This window comes from Maniola hyperantus, chromosome 15 (assembly GCF_902806685.2).
Source record: "Maniola hyperantus chromosome 15, iAphHyp1.2, whole genome shotgun sequence".
NCBI classification, from domain to species: Eukaryota; Metazoa; Arthropoda; class Insecta; order Lepidoptera; family Nymphalidae; genus Maniola; species Maniola hyperantus.
The window spans coordinates 761,428-777,928 of NC_048550.1; the positions used below are offsets into that span (position 1 = coordinate 761,428).

General features: G+C 36.2%; 2 protein-coding genes across 7 annotated transcripts; one reads left to right on the plus strand and one right to left on the minus strand.

Annotated features, from left to right (window-relative positions):
* Positions 1-565: 565 nt before the first annotated feature.
* Positions 566-4,947, minus strand: Icmt (isoprenylcysteine carboxylmethyltransferase ste14). Of its 2 annotated transcripts, none has more exons than XM_034976084.2 (5): positions 4,610-4,947; positions 3,287-3,542; positions 2,566-2,675; positions 2,179-2,286; positions 566-1,828 (listed from the first exon to the last, which is right to left on the minus strand). In XM_034976084.2, exons 1-5 carry the CDS (start codon positions 4,811-4,813, stop codon positions 1,634-1,636), a joined length of 873 nt encoding a protein of 290 aa, XP_034831975.1. In that variant the 5' UTR covers positions 4,814-4,947; the 3' UTR covers positions 566-1,633. The 2 variants fall into 2 exon arrangements, with proteins under 2 accessions (XP_034831975.1, XP_034831976.1); XM_034976085.2 differs by lacking the exon at positions 4,610-4,947 and adding an exon at positions 4,415-4,562.
* Positions 4,948-5,348: 401 nt separating this feature from the next.
* LOC117988824 (uncharacterized protein DDB_G0284459-like) lies at positions 5,349-15,361 on the plus strand. 5 transcript variants are annotated; one of them, XM_034976081.2, is made up of 6 exons: positions 5,350-5,867; positions 9,275-11,296; positions 11,884-12,072; positions 12,479-12,633; positions 13,466-13,551; positions 15,004-15,361. In XM_034976081.2, the coding sequence occupies exons 1-6, from the start codon at positions 5,775-5,777 to the stop codon at positions 15,069-15,071; spliced, it is 2,613 nt and encodes an 870-aa protein (XP_034831972.1). In that variant the 5' UTR covers positions 5,350-5,774; the 3' UTR covers positions 15,072-15,361. The 5 variants fall into 5 exon arrangements, with proteins under 5 accessions (XP_034831974.1, XP_034831972.1, XP_069359602.1 ...); XM_069503501.1 differs by lacking the exon at positions 5,350-5,867 and adding an exon at positions 9,063-9,205; XM_034976083.2 differs by lacking the exon at positions 11,884-12,072 and having other exon boundaries at positions 5,349-5,867.
* The last annotated feature ends 1,140 nt before the right edge of the window (positions 15,362-16,501 follow it).

Genomic DNA, 16,501 nt, shown 5'->3' on the forward strand with positions numbered 1-16,501 from the left:
CAAGCGATTTAGCTTTCCGGCAGGCCTTTCTTTTTGTGTAGTTTAAGTTTATTATTTGTAACCTTGACTAAAATTTGAATGCAACGTTAGTTGTAAACGAGGCTGTATTCGTAGTAGCACCATCTATCGTTGAATAGACAAATATTAAACTAGAGTCTTCAATTATTCGCCCCGTATTTAAAAAAAGTCAAATCTATTAAAAATATTAAATATTTTTGTAAATTTAATATTCTAAAAAGTGGAAAACTCTTAATAAAATATTATATTCCGGAACGATTAACTTAAAAAAAATATTATAAGCAGCGCCATCTATTGTAAAGTAGGAAGAATATACAATTTGATTTAAAAAAACGAGTCAGACTATAGGCTTAGTAAACTAGAGTCAGACACGAAGGGTTCCGTACAAGAAATAACACAATTAAGGTTGATTATTACAGTCTCTTTGACTGCTAATTTTGTTGAATAAAAAAGTCGCATTCAAATCGGCCCATCCGTTTGAGCACTACGATGGCACAGATAGACAAAATGCTCATTTTAATCTTTGAACTCTTTGAATAAAACGAAATTATCATCAAATTTAAATTTATTTAAGATTCACATTCACAACCTTTGTACAAATCAAACTTTCTTTACAAAATTGTACATTTAATTACATACACAAGTATTAATAATAGTAGGTGTTTATGTACAATAGAAAACTACCTATTAAATAGGTACTTATTATTTACAGTAATCAAGTAATTTATTTATACAAAAATACTAGTAGGAGTTATGTTTGATGAAACTTATCAGTGAATAATTAATTTTAATGAATAATTTATTTTAGAACACGGAATTGTGCTTATAATATATAAAATAAGTCTTCTTTAAATATATAAAAGGAAAATGTGACCGACTGACTGACTGATCTATCAACGCACAGCTCAAACTACTGAACGGATCAGGCTGAAGTTTGGCATGCAGATAGCTATTATAACGTAGGCATCCGCTAAGAAAGGATTTTTGAAAATTCAACCCCTAAGGGGGTGAAATAGTGAAATTTGTGCGGTCCACGCGGACGAAGCCACGAGCATAAGCTAGTATAATACAAAACCTTTGGTAGTGGTAGCTAGAGAAAACTAGTTTCAAATGACATGTAAATTAACTATTAAGTAAACATTTAAAAAGTTTCATATAACCAAAATTTATAAAAACAATAAGTAAATTAATTATTAATAATATATTTATATTTTATTAATATTAATATTTTATTAAAATGCATTCAAGAGATATGATCTTTAACATATAATTTAATTACAATACCTTAGTGGCACAAAAGGGGGCATTCCTAGAAGTCCTGTTAACTTTATAAGTGCTAAAATTGCAAAGTGGCAACTCGGCCATTCGGACGAGATTCCTTCGGTCAAGATGTCCCCCAAGTCTAAAATATTTATTTTGTTGTATTTCTGTGTGGAAGCTAAATAAATCTTTAATTATTTTATTATTGTACAGTATATACAGTAAATGCAATTTAAAATTTTATGATTCTTTTTATGTAGCTCAATACCATAAACTCAGCCCATAAGTTCCAACGTCCTTAATCAGCCTTTCTTCGGTTTTCAAGTCTTCAGTCCCAATAACTCCCACCTCTTCTTCACCAGGCGCCAGTGCCGTCAGGTAGGTACCCCCGGATGAAGGGCAGGCCGGTGCCCACCTTCTTCTGGTAGTCCAGGTACTGACTGCCGAAGAATGAGATGAGGAACATTTCCTCTGCGAAGATGCGCTCTCGGAAGAACGACCACGACACCAGCGTGTATATTAGAACGCAGATCGGGTTTAGCAGAATTAACTGAAAAAAAATTTGGAAGGTTGTGATATGTAGATATAGTCAGCGACAGGTCGAGATAGCAATCGGGGTATGAGGCGGGCGTGCGGGACGTTCCCTGTTCGATTGCCATCTCGACCTGTCGCATACTAAGTCCATACATTTCTGATGCCTATAACACGAGTGTACAACTTATTTTAGGCATCGGTGACTTAACCTTATACTTGGTTGTAATTTTTTGGTGAAACAATAAAAGATTTATTTATTTATTATTATTATATTTATAAGTATACGGACTTTTTAACGCTAGTTCAAATGGCTTGGTTCTATTGAGCCAAAATGCTCGCGTAAGAGTACTTGAAGAGCAAAAGTACCTGTGTGCCAATGGACCAGTAGAACCAGCCCACGTAGCTGGGATGTCGACACACGCGGTACACGCCGTGCGTCACCAAGCGGTGGTCTGGACTCTTCACCGTTTGTACCTACAACATTATTATTACTCTCACTATTACACTTTATATTAGTATCAATATTATACACGCTGTAATTTTAGTGGTTGTCTTCCCGCGGCAGAATGATTTGCTTCCAGTAGTACTATTGAAACATCGAGTTAAACTTAAAAAAAATATAAAATGTTTTTATTTTGAAATAATCGAAAAAAAATCATCAACTCGAAAGTGTGAGAAACAATAGTAATGCACTAGATGTCACATACATCAAATTAATTGTGGTATGTACCTGTTATCTACATAAAAACTTACATGATGGTTGAAGTTAGTTTTGGCGGTGAACATGGCCAGTTTCCTCATCACCTCTCCCCCTATACACAACACCACTCCTATGTGGGACAGCCAGAATACTGTTTTCATTCCTAAAATAAATTATTATAGAGTTGAAATTATTTTTAACTAAGTGATTTCCGGGCCTTCGCTTGCGTGGATTAAGGTTTTTAAAATCCCGTGGGAACTCTTACTTTCCAGGATAAAAAGTAGCCTATGTCCTTCCCAGGGATGCAAGCTATCTCTATACCAAATTTCATTAAAATTGGTTACAGGGATGAGCCGTGAAAAGCTAGCAGACAGACACACAGACACACTTTCGCATTTATAATGTTAGTACGGATAATAGTGTTTTAATTATTACTAGCTAACCACTCTGGCTTTGCAGGGGTACAATTTTAGAAAAAAAAAATTATACCAATTGGTCCAGATAAATTAAGAACACAAATAAAGATAACGTCAAGTGTGAGTTCCCCCATCAAACACGATTAAACAACTTTTAATTTTATTTTGTGATGTAAGCACAAATTCACAGTTTTTGGATTTAAATAAACTTTTAGAAGTCCTTTTGAATCGTCAATATAATTTACCAAGCTAGCTACCACCACATGATGAGATGAGATGAGATTGCAAATTGCTATCAAGGACTGATTTTTCAGTAAATAAATAAAAAAAAAGTAGAAGTTTGCCTCAAGTTTCTCACCAGGAAAGAAGTAATTTTCCACTGCAGCCTCCACCCAACTGGACACAGCTGCAACCCAATACTGCACACTATGATTCAGTATAAAGGAATCCACCGTCAAAGTCCTAGGATTGGTCAGGGCCACTGACAGGAACTCCGAGAAGTGAAACATGGAGAATGCCATGGCATATAGTCCAAATATGTGGTAGCTGTCAAATGTGGCGAAGTATAGCCCCGTCGCAAACGCTGAGCCTAGGAAGGCTGATCTGACAGCTACCTGAAAAATATAAACAAAGGTACACTTTGACAACTTTCTGCTCACATAATTAATTATTAGGTTATTATTTATATTGTTATTTATAATATGCATGCTTTTTAAACTCTGGTTATGCTGTGCAACCATTTAGGATTGCAATAACAACGAAACGTTGTATTGTGGAATTAAGTTATAATTATAATTATTGTAATCTGTTGTGGATGCCACTAATTAAAAAAAAACTAAAACAACCCTGGTAAGATATTGCCATTTTTAGAACCACGCTCATAGATGTCACCAACCAGAGTGTACCAATTTATCTTCACTTTTGTATGAGCTTTGCCTATCAGGAGTTTTAAAATATCTTTGGATTTTAATATAAAGTAAGTAGGTACAACACATATGTATAGCAGACTCGATTTCGAAAGTACTTGTAAAAGTTTATTTGAATAAAAAAGATTTTTATTTTATTTTTTAGACTGCTAAATCTAAATTGCAGTAAAGAAACTCAGGACTCAAGTGTAACAATAGTTGAATGAGAATAGGCACTGTTTTGATCCTTGTACTTTTACTTCAATTATAACTTTGGTGTTAAGTACCAATAATAATATTCTATGGAAATCACTCACAATAGTTAAAATGCTAAAATAATACTAGATTTTGTGAATGAAGCCAGCGCATCAAGCCACGCCTGTGCACTTGAACAGCATAATGATATTGTGTTATTCATTCAGCAGAGTAACTAAGTAAGAAAAAATAGTGGTCAGAGCGTCGGGCGCGATCCCAGGAGACGCGGGTTCGATTCCTGCCGGTTCGCAATTTTTGATCTGTATTTAAAATTATTAAGAAAAAATAGGTTTGCAAACAAGATTACTCAATAAAAAACAAATTACCGAAGTAAGATTGACTACCATCTTAAATCATTTAAACTTTTACACTTATTTAAAACTTTTGTCTTAGTTAATAGAAGGCAATGATTATTATAATCTATTTCTTACACCAGTCACCATAGGTACCTAAATGTTTCCCCTAATGATACAGTATCAAAAATAACCTCTACACATTTTACTAATTGGATCTAAACTTACATCATACGTGAAGCCTTTTAGGGAGTATCGTAATACGAAGTTCAACAGGCAGAAATATAGGCCGGGGCCCCAGTATGTGAGCGCCCATAGCTCGGACGTGAATCCGAGAACACTTGATGAAAATAGTGATACAGTAAACACTAAGCACGATAGCGAAAAACATAGCATAGCTTGCGCTGCGGCGGGGCTCGCGTTTCTCATCATTATGTAGCTTTAAAATACTACTGAGTAGCCCAAAATGTGTTGCAGTTTCTGAATTAATTTTTAAAAATAATTCAAATAGGTTTGGTCATGAAATTCATTTTTGTTTTCTTTTTTGACATTGACAAATTCAAATGTTCAATTCAATGAGTACCTATATAATGTTCAATTTTCATGATTTTCACTACGAGACGTCACTACTACAAAGTACTCTGTGGTTACTACGAAGAGAACATATTAATCTATGGAAGAGAAATAATATTGTGCACTGTATCCGATAAGCAAAGGCAAAAAAGTGAACATTATAGTCGAACGTCCATTGACAGAATTTGATAAAAACAAAGTACAAACCTTATCTATGATATCTTTAGTTGACATTGATGTATGTACTAAATACTGATTGGTGGGAAATAGTAAAGTATTCCATGATTGGTTAAACTTGCCAACAGACTGGTTTGCTAATGGCCAAATTGTTAGTGGTCTGGCATGACAAGTGACATGACAAGCATTTATCGTCGGTGATGACAAGTTTCAAATTTTTTTCGTTTTTCGGACATCCAAAAATTCGTGAAACGGCCTAATTCTATCAAACATTTTTATTTAAATTCAAGTGTACGATGCCGTAATTTTAAACTTCGATTACTTTATCGAAATCTTTCACTAGATTTCGATAAATGTCTGATTTATAAAAAGCATAAAATGTAATGTTTATTGTAAAATTCAAATTATCCCACCCGGCTAATTACTTCATACTTGACATCCTCTCCATGACAACATCGTTTGTGTTTAATTTCGCGTAACAATTTTCCAAGCACTCTATATCTCAACGGATATTAAATCTATAATCTATTTTCCTAATACCTAATATTCGAAGTGGTTGGTAATGTGTTTATTGGAGTAAGCGTGTGTTGAGGGCTGGGCCTCAGTATTTGGTCAGTGCCTGGATTGTGAGGTAATCGACGCAATGAACGACCCGTGGGATGTAAAATCGGTGAGGCAATCAAACCATTACATGTCCTGCATGAAGATAAATGGGGTGCCACTTCTACCGCCTGTCGTGAGTTAAATATTACTTATGATTTTTATTAATTATATTCATATTCTGTGTTGTCCATTAATTGGCGTTTTGACGTTAAGCCTGGCTCCCTCCCACCAAACTCAAAATCAAAAAGTAAATATATGGAACGGACTCATATCAATAAATGTGAAAATGCGTTGAAAAATGAAATTTAGTACAGAGTTAGCTCACATCTAGGGGATAGAGATATGCTATTTGTTTTCTTGAATAATAAATGAGCTCCCACAGGGTTTTCTAAAACCCATGTCCAATGAAGAAAGTTATGGGCACCATCAAGTTTTATAATAATATATAGGTATAGTGACTTAGTATTCGAACTAGCTTATGTTCGTGACTTCGCGAACTTGGCGACTTCGTCCGAATGGACTACACAAATTTCAAAACTCTATTTCACACCCTTAGGGGTTGAATTTTCTTAAAACCTTTCTTAGAGGATACCTACGTCCTCACCTTTTCCTTTTATATATTTAGATGATGATAGATCCAAATCATATAATGAATCAGATGAGCTTAGTTACAAGCAATACTAATTACACTAGCGGCACGCTATGATGGCCGGTTTGACACATTACAATAGTGATGTGGAATGTCAATTTATTCTCGAACAAAAAACAATTAAGTTTTGTTTTTGTACCTGATTAAATAGGTTTAATAAAACAAAAATGTATATGTTTATTTAATTTATTTGAACGAACTGAATATTTGAACGAAAATGAATATACATACTTTATATGCACACAAGAAACATATGAATACAAAAGATACCGAAAAGGTGCCACAAAAGGCCATAATTAATCAGATTCGTCCATACTACTATTTTCACTGTCGTCACTGCTATCATCACATACATTAATAATTATATGTTCGTTTTCTATAATATTATCTATTTTCACATCTCTTTCATAATCTTCCCTTATTAATTTAACAGTTCTATTCACAACCTTTTCCCAGTCTCCTTTAGTCACATGTTCACAAGCTTCTTCTAATAATTTTAGCATTTTTTTTGTGGTAAATGGGGGTTCTGTATTGTGTCTTGCAGCATATCCCTTAATTTGAGCCCACACCAACTCAATCGCATTATACTCACAATGGTAAGGCGGTAACCGTATAACTCTGTGCCCATGTTCTAATGCTATTTCGTCAATGACGTATCGGATCTTGGTTGGTTTGTTTTCTTTTAAAAGACGTACTAATTCCGCTTTTAACATATTCATGTTTGCATCTACGCCATTTTTACGAAGCCATGCGACGATATCAGCTTTCTTTTGGGATTGGGCAGGTGGCTTGTCAATTTGCATCGAGTGGTATGGGGCGTTGTCCATAATTATAATAGATGGTTCAGGGAGGCTACACAACATTGAGGTAAACCATTCAGTAAACTTTTCTCCATTCATGTCTTCATGATAGTCTCCAGTGGTTTTTGACGCAAAAGCCATGAGAGAACCTTCGACAAACCCGTTGATGGTTCCGGCGTGACAAATTATAAGTCGCGATCCTTTTCCTACAGGAACTTTGGAAGTAGATGCTGCTGTGTCATCGTTCCAAGAACGGCCTACAGTATGGTTAGCATTAAGCCATGTTTCATCCAAGAACACAACATTTTGCCAATTTTTGATTTCTTTCACTTGCCGTAAAAAAGTATACCTTGCCATCGCTATATCAAATCTTTCCATCAATATTTTGCGTTTGTTACATTTTTTGTATCGAAATCCAATGGTCTTCAAAATCTTCGTTAAAGAACTTTCTCCACCGAAGAATAATCCAGCTTCCTTCAGTGAATGCACCAACTTTTTTCTTGTTGGATACTCCTTCTGTAAATAGTAGCCGTAAACATGTCTTCGGATAGCATCGGCATCAAAGCTATCGATGCCTACGACTGGTTTTGCTCGTTTTCTCTTTTTTGGTGTGTGAAGTTTATTTTCTTCTGTGCCAGTCTCGCCATATTTTTTTTTAGTTATCCGTCTAACAGTTCGTTGTCCAATATTAAGCGCATCAGCTACGCGTTCAACCACTGACGTTATAGGTAAAATTGGCCCTCCATTTTGAGCTTCACGATCGAAATAGTTACGAAGGCGTATTAGGAACTCACGTGTCTGACTATTTAGAACAGTTCTCTGCGTACGTTCGGTCATATCGACGAAATCCACAACAAAGGGCTTGAACAGAGTCCAAATTAACGAGCAAGGGTCAACAGTAATGCAGTATCAATATTTGAAATCCAAAGCCAGGTCAAAACTATATCACAATCGCATTGCACTGACAGTTTATACTTTTCGAAGCAACGTCAATTCGAAACTGCTTTGTTTTGCATTGAGCATTGACGCGAGTTTGCCGGAGGTAGTAGTTGTGCTAGCCAGCGATCCTATGTGACGATCGTATTAGATTCCATTTTTAAAAATTTATTGATATTTTTTTGCGATTTCAGAGGTTTGTCCACATAGTGAAAATTGTTCATATTCACAAGTACATTCACCCCTTAAATGGTGCAAACTGATTTTTCTACACTTGTATACATTTAAGAAATCAATTTAATAAATAAATTTTGAGTCCTAAACCTAAAACTACATTCGATAAAATTTATGAATCTCTGCACATCACTATCGTCAATAAAGTAATACAATTATTTCCTTCAAAGTCGTTATCAATTAATACGGAACTTCATGAGCGGACAAACGTCAAACCGGCCATCATAGCGTGCCGCTAGTTTAGAATGCATTTTAATACATGACACATTTGTCATTGCGAAAATAATTTATTCCTGTGTTTATACAATGCAGCTTGAATCATCACTTCTTATAGATAGGAAGAATTTAAATAAATAAACATTGTTGTAAGATTTTTTTTAAACTTTGATCACACCAAAGTAGGCAGCTAAGCGCAGTCCGAGGCAAGTGCATCAAATTATGTATTTTATTATGTATTGGTCAAATTATGTATTGGTCAATATTGTAATATTTTATGAATGTAACTATGAATGTAGTTTTGAAAAAATACTTACTCAAATGATTTTTTTTTTAAATCTTAATTTTCTTTATCTATTTCAAAGGATTTCCAATAGATTGTTAAAATTGTGAATATTATTTCCATTATTATACACTTAATTAACATAATTTTGCTTTTATTATTTGATGGTTTTGTTTTTTCTTATTTTATTTTTCAGTATTAATATTTTTGTTAAATAAATAAAAAAATAAACTGACCATAATATAAATGTAAATATTATGTGCTTCATGCTAAGAGGCTTCCAAGAAACAATACACCTTATGTACAAATTTTATTTTAAATTGCAAGAGACTCTGTTCACAGACACTTCCCAGGTGAAATATTTTTCATTGTTGTATATATATTTTTTTTGTAATGATCAAAGCTAATCAATATCTTTGCAGTTGTCTAAAGAATGCCGTAAGGAGATGCAGTATTATAAACTATTAGCAAAAGAAGTCGAAAAACGCATACAAACCCTAAAACCATTAATTACCGAGAGTGACACTGAATCCAGTGATGATAAAACTGATGCTCCTGACATTCCTGACTCTGAACATAGTTACGAGCTATCACAAGATGATGTTCAAAGCAGTTTCAATGTTAATAACGATGAAATAAAAGCAGTAACCACTGAAAAGTGCCTGGATGATTGTGAAATCAGCAGAGTTCAAGCCAGTAACACTTTTGATAACATCACTTCTAACTTTGATACAGACAGTACATGCTCTAAATTATCATCTAAGTTTGTTATAGATCTTAGTTTGAGTATCAATGAAACTGGTAAAAAAGTACTTGATAGTCAAAATTCTTCCCCTGATGATTTGCCGGAACGCGATTGTGATTGCCCCCAAAAAGATACTAAGGTATTAACCAGTTCTGACAGTAATAACGGATTTGATAGTACTATCAAAGATGAAAAATTAAGCTTCAGTGTCAGTATCAATAAAAATGTTTTAAAAGATCCAAGTGACACACATTTCAACCACAATGGCCCATCTTCCCTAAGTTCTAAAAGCTTTACTGGTTCCCTTGACGATATTCACATGGAAAGCATAAAAGCATCTCAGGCTGCACCTTTAGTAAGACAAAGATCTTATACAGTTCTGGTACCGAGCCCCATGCTCCTTGCACATTTGGAGGTTCAGTCAATTAACACAGGAGTAGAAGTAACATCAATTTCCATGAGCGAATCTCTATCCAACATTAGCAATGCAAACAAAAAACGAAGAAGTTGGGACCTGGAATCTGCTAAACAGAAATGGTCATCTATGGCTTTGGAATTAAAGAAAAAATATATAACAAGCAATTCAAAAAGCGCTTATAGTACTGCCAAAAATGTTGCTGCAAAACCTGTTAGAAAAGTACAGTCTTCACAGCCTAAATCAAAATCACTGATACAAGAAAGACTGAAGCGTAGTCCACCCAAAAGTTTGAATAGATCTGAACCTGTACAGAAGCCAAAGAAAGCAGTGAGTCCCGATCGAAATTCCCACCCTACTCAAAACACTGTCAAAACCACTGCTCCACAAATGACAAGTCACAAAAAAGATGTAGAAAGTAAAAAACAAAAACCGATCTCAGAATCTGAAGACCCAGCTACCCGCGTCAGGGAGCTCTATGAGAAAATCCAGAAACAGCAACTAATTCAAATGGCGAATCTGGTAGAAAAACAGAAGAAAGAACAAATGTTGCTGCAGCAAGTTTTTGAGGAGCAGAACAATTTGCTTTTCACCCAACTGAAAACAATCTGTCCCAAATCGCCAAATGAAGCGAAAGAAGCATGGGCTGATGAAAACAATGGAATTCCTGATCGAGGGCCTGTGAGCTTGAGCCAAGTGATAAACCATAAGCCACAACAAAATACCTGTGATAGTCCAGTCCTTTCAACCTTAAATGAAACGAATAATTACCTTAGCTATTGCGATAACATCCTCAAAAAATCCAGAGACATCACAGGAAGCATAAAGAAGCAGGTCACTAAAAACCACAATGATCATGAAAAAATTAATAGCTCAAATCAGCCACCCGAAGGTATTAGAACGAGAACTCACTCTCCTGTACGAAGAAATACACCAACTTCGAGAAAACTTACGTATGAGACCAGTGTGTCTTCCGATCGAGAATACGATCCAATATTGACCGATCGAACGAACGATACGATGGCTGATTTGAATGTTACCTTTCCTTCTGATCATAGTGAAGAATGCCAACCTTTTATGCACAATTCTGGTCATAGCTCTGGTCATAATACCATCCGTAGTTCAATTATGGGGAGTCCTCTGACAGCGCCGGTGATGGCATCGTCGTGTAGGTCGACAGATAGAGCCATCAGAAGTATGGAGGAGACCATACAGAATTCCATCAATAGCATGTGTTGTAGAACCAACAAGAAATTCCTTACGCGACCGCCTACAGCTCATGAGGTGAGTAATATTAATAGAATTTTGTTTTGATGAGTTGAGATTTATGTGATTTTTTTAAAGATTACCTTTGTTTTCTTCTGTTTTGTACCTTTCAACTGGTTTTCTTTAGCCAATTCACTGTTCCTTGTTTCTTTCGCTACTTACTTTATTTACTTCATGTTTCTTTCTGTCTTGTCCTTTTACCATTTCTGATTCTTCTTTTATTTATCCACATTCTAAGACCCTGTTTTCTCTCTCGTCCATAGTAATTATTATATTATATTCGAATATGTGACGTATCTTTTTTTAATGTTTATTTCAAATTATTGCCTTGCCATTGTATTTATATGTATTTACTACTATACTACCCCCAAATTATACACAGAATTGTAATCAGGCCAGTCCATAATATTTATTCAATCGTTCCGAATATTTGGTACACCAAATATGTCTTTTGGTGTTTATTTCAAATATTTGCCTTGCCACCTCAATTTGAATACAATTTTTATGTATACCCGCAATTAAAAATAATTTAACCAAAACTAGTCCCGCTTTTGTTCATGAAATTCTTCCTCGCACAATTTTATGTACTACCCACAATTTACCAGTGTGCTGCAGCAACTAAAATCGTGGCGTATGCCAAGGGCTACCTCGTGCGTCGTCTGATGAAGACGGAACGCGTCCAAGCAACGGTTCAGACCATCAAGGACGCTTTACTGTGCGCCCTGCAGTTGCATCAGGATCGCGAGGGGATCCGCGGGGCTGATGTCGATCTACATAGGCGGCTAATACAGCAGGTGATAGGCGATGTGATGTATATTTTGCATGATCAATAATCGTTTCTTGCTTTAAGTTTGAGTGATGGGCGATGTCTGAATCCGTTGTGTTCATTTTTTAGATTCGTTTTTACTTACAGTTCAAAGTATATTATTAATTTATTAATGACTAATGACGTTAATTTATTATGATGCCGGCGACTTCGTCCGCGTGGATTGAGGTTATTAAAAATCCTGTGAGAACTGTTTAATTTTCCGGGATAAAAAGTAGCCTATGTCCTTCCCCGGGATGCAAGCTATCGTTGTACCAAATTTCTTCAAAATCGGTTGAACGGATACGCCGTGAAAGGCTAGCAGACAGACAGACAGACACACTTTTGCATTTATAATATTAGTATGGATATCAATAAAATGTATATGTCTCCAGATCACAGCAGCATGCTATTCGCTGCACGACACATTCGTGGCCAGCTCTGCGGACGAAAGGTGCGCGCTGATCGCAGCGGACCGCAGCCGCCGCCGCTTGCTGGCCGCACGGTTGTCGCCCGCACCGCTCACACCGAGCAGGCCTTACCGACCCGCGTAAGTATTAATCTCATTGAAAAAGTGCATATAAAATTAAATCTAAAGGGAGTTTTCTTATTGTAGTATAATATTTGAGTGTCATATTTTACTATCTAACTCTAAAAACTAGTTTTTAGTTAGCTTATGATTAGTTTTAGCGAAATAACAACAGAATCACACAGAAGAACATCTACAGTACGCGGCCGAAAGTAATGTACGTCGACCTTTAGAAGGATATAGCAGATTTTTTATTTTATTCAGATACAAGTTAGCCCTTGACTGCAATCTCACCTGGTGGTAAGTGATGATGCAGTCTAAGATGATAGCGGGCTAACCTGGAAGGCGTATGGCAGTTTTTATTAAACCCATACCCCTTTGATTTCTACACGGCATCGTACCGGAACGCTAAATCGCTTGGCGGCACGGCTTTGCCGGTAGGGTGGTAACTAGCCACGGCCGAAGCCTCCCACCAGACCAGACCAGAAATTTAGAAATTATAAAATTCCAAACCCCTGCCAGGAATCGAACCCGGGACCTCCCACTATTAAGACCACAGCGCTCACCACTGCGCCAGGGAGGTCGTCGTCGTTTGTAGAGCGTTGTCCCTGTCGTTGACTCCGACAAAACGTCATATAGGTATGAGTGACAGAGACAACGCTCTACAAAGCCGAAATGTCATTCTAAAGGCCGGTGTACATTACTTTCGGCCGCGTACTGTAACTATTTTTTTTTTAAATTATTATTATTAAACTTATAAAAATTACATATTATTTATATTGAAAAACATTACTATCTTTTCATTACCTAAATAGGTGGTGGGTCATATTATGTATGTATGTTTATATAACAGGGACATAATGTCGCACAGCCACACGGGCGCGTTCCCGGCGCGCGCCAAGCGACTCGCGCCCTCGCTCATGACTCAGTCCAACTATGGTAACACTATTTCATATTCACCTGAATGTTGCCAGCTTTCAAAGGGCTTTGAACATTTTGGAAAAACAAAATGGCGGATATGTAGGCAGGCATGGCTCCATACTAAAATATTCAAACCCCTTTACAACTTACCACAGTTTCTTATCTTTACCACTCTTTGTGGCAGATGTCCTTTTTAATCTTTTTAGGGTTCCGTACCTCAAAAGGAAAAACGGAACCCTTATAGGATCACTTTGTTGTCTGTCTGTCTGTCTGTCTGTCTGTCTGTCCGTCCGTCTGTCTGTCAAGAAACCTACAGGGTACTTCCCGTTGATCTAGAATCATGAAATTTGGCAGGTAGGTAAACCTAATAGCTGACATTTGGGGAAAAATCTGAAAACCGTGAATTTAGGGTTAGATCACACAAAAAAAATTAAATTGTGGTCATGAACTAGTAATTAGTATTTTCAACTTTCGAAGTGAGTGACTATATCAAGTGGGGTATCATATGAAAGGTCTTCACCTGTACATTCTAAAACAGATTTTTATTTATTTTTATGCATCATAGTTTTTGAATTATCGTGCAAAATGTCGAAAAAATACGACTGTAGTACGGAACCCTCATTACGCGAGCCTGATCGCACTTGGCCGGTTTTTTAACTTTAGTGCGATTTTTTTTGAGCTTTTTCATATTTATTTATGAACTATTTGTACTATTTAAAAAAAACATGCATGAAATATTTGTTACCTACGTTATTAATATTGTATCATTTGCATGGTTTACGTTTTTCATAGTTATTCATGTACTTATTATATTTATATTATGTTATATTTTATTGTTGCGGTTGTATATCCGCTCATAATATGCAAGTTAGTAACCTTGTAACCGTAGTACAGTACGCGGCAGAAAATAATATACATCGATCTTTAGGAGATAGCGGATTTGTAGAGCATTGTCTCTGTCGTTGAGACTGACAAAACTTCGTAAAGGTATGAGTGACAGAGACAACGCTCTACAAAACCGAAATGTCATTCCAAAGGTCGATGTACAGTACTTTCTGCCGCGTACTGTACTTACCTACTACGTTTTGATTTGTCCAGTTACTAGATTTTTGTCTGTCTGTCTGTATCATGGCCGCGTATCACGCCGAAATTACTCAATGAAATCCAATGAAACTTGGTATGATATGAGTTCATACTATGAGGAAGGAAGGACATAGACTACTTTTTCTCAAAAAGTTTTTTTCTTAAAAAGTACCGCGACAGGCTACTTTTTAATAAAAAGTAGTCTGTCGCGACTGAGCCTCCCTACAAATTATTTTATGTCTCCTCCTTGTCTCTTATGCTCACTCTCCCCCCTTGGGGCTAGACATCACTGGCACAGCTGAGATTCCCGGTGCTGCTGCTCCGTGGTGCCGCCTGGCACCTGTACGCCCCGAGCTCCAACTAAACAATTCGTAATAATTATTTCAGAGACATTTAGCGGCGACAAGAGCGTGCGTCGCTACATGCCGAGCCCGCGGCGTCGCCCGTGGCGCTGACCTCTGCCGGTGCCTCGTATTGCAGCTAGCGAGAACTAAAAATCGCATTAGGGACTAAACTAGGGACATTTTTCCAAATTTTTATGCATTTGCCATTTTGTCGACAAGGACAAAGGACATGACCAGTACCTGCCTTCCGATTTGGAATGTGCAGAGTTTCAGCTTTTACAGTAAGATTCAAAAATTAAGCCCCGCCTACGACGCGGCATTGGCCCCGTGGCATCTATCTACGCAACGTTTGTTGATCTCTAGCGTCGGTCAAATGTTTTAATTGCAATAAAATTAGGTATATTGCAATTAAATATGGTATATGGCGAACTTTTAAAAATATAGAATTATTTATTCGCGTTTTTTTGTGGTATCTTATCAGTACTATACATCCTGTATAGTATAATCCTGATTGTTAATCCTATGGACACGATAGACAGAACTTTTAGTAGCACAAACGACACACAAGATAGTGAGTGTGTCGTTTCATATTGAACATTTTGTGTCGTTTCATATTGAACATTTTGTCGTGTCCGTGTTGCAACTTTTTGTCGAGCAATGTCCTTAGTGTGATTTTCGGTTCGGTTCATAATATTAACTTGTGCTAATACTATAGTTATTTATATTATTTTACTAATACAAATTAAAATTACGTAAAGCTTAATTTACACTGGAAGGGAATGGGGAAGGGAAAATTTGTAAAATATTACATAGCATATTGACTTCTATGTATCTCCACGCTGTAAAGCACTAATTTCTACCGAGAAAGAAAAGTCGCCGGAATTTTCATTTAGGCAAGTAATTTGTGTTTTACGTAGTGAAAATAGAAGTCATTATGCTGTGTACAATTTCGTTGCAAAGTCGCTTCCATTCCATTCCGCGGCGGTGTAAATGTGAACTGAGGCTATGGGTGATTTAAAACTAGGGTAAATGTACAACATACTCGCATACCTATTACTTGCAAGGCTTATAAGATTTCTGCGCAAGTTCATCTTCGTGACTTAGAAGTGGTAATTTCTGTCGAACCCGTATTGCGAGTGCTTTGCGTAACTACCCTCAAAAAGTTTTAAATATAACGAACTATTTTTAATTTATTAGCAATATGAGTCTGAGATTTTTTTGATTATAATTTATAATAATTATTTTAATCATGTACAATTTTCGTCAACACTAATATACATAGCATTTAATTTCATAATAAAATAACATTTTTAGAAAGTGAATAGCTTTTGTGTACCTTTTTTAGGATACTGAAATCTTTTTTTTAAGTCGATAGGTGACATTCCGTTGAATTATATATTAGTTAGGGGCGATTCACATTGACAGAGTCGAACCTAATCGAAGCGTCAAATTAAAACTATACTTATCATAGAGACCTCTATCTCCATAACGCACAGAGAATTACACCTCAAGTGTATGCATATACAAGGTTTTGCATGAAA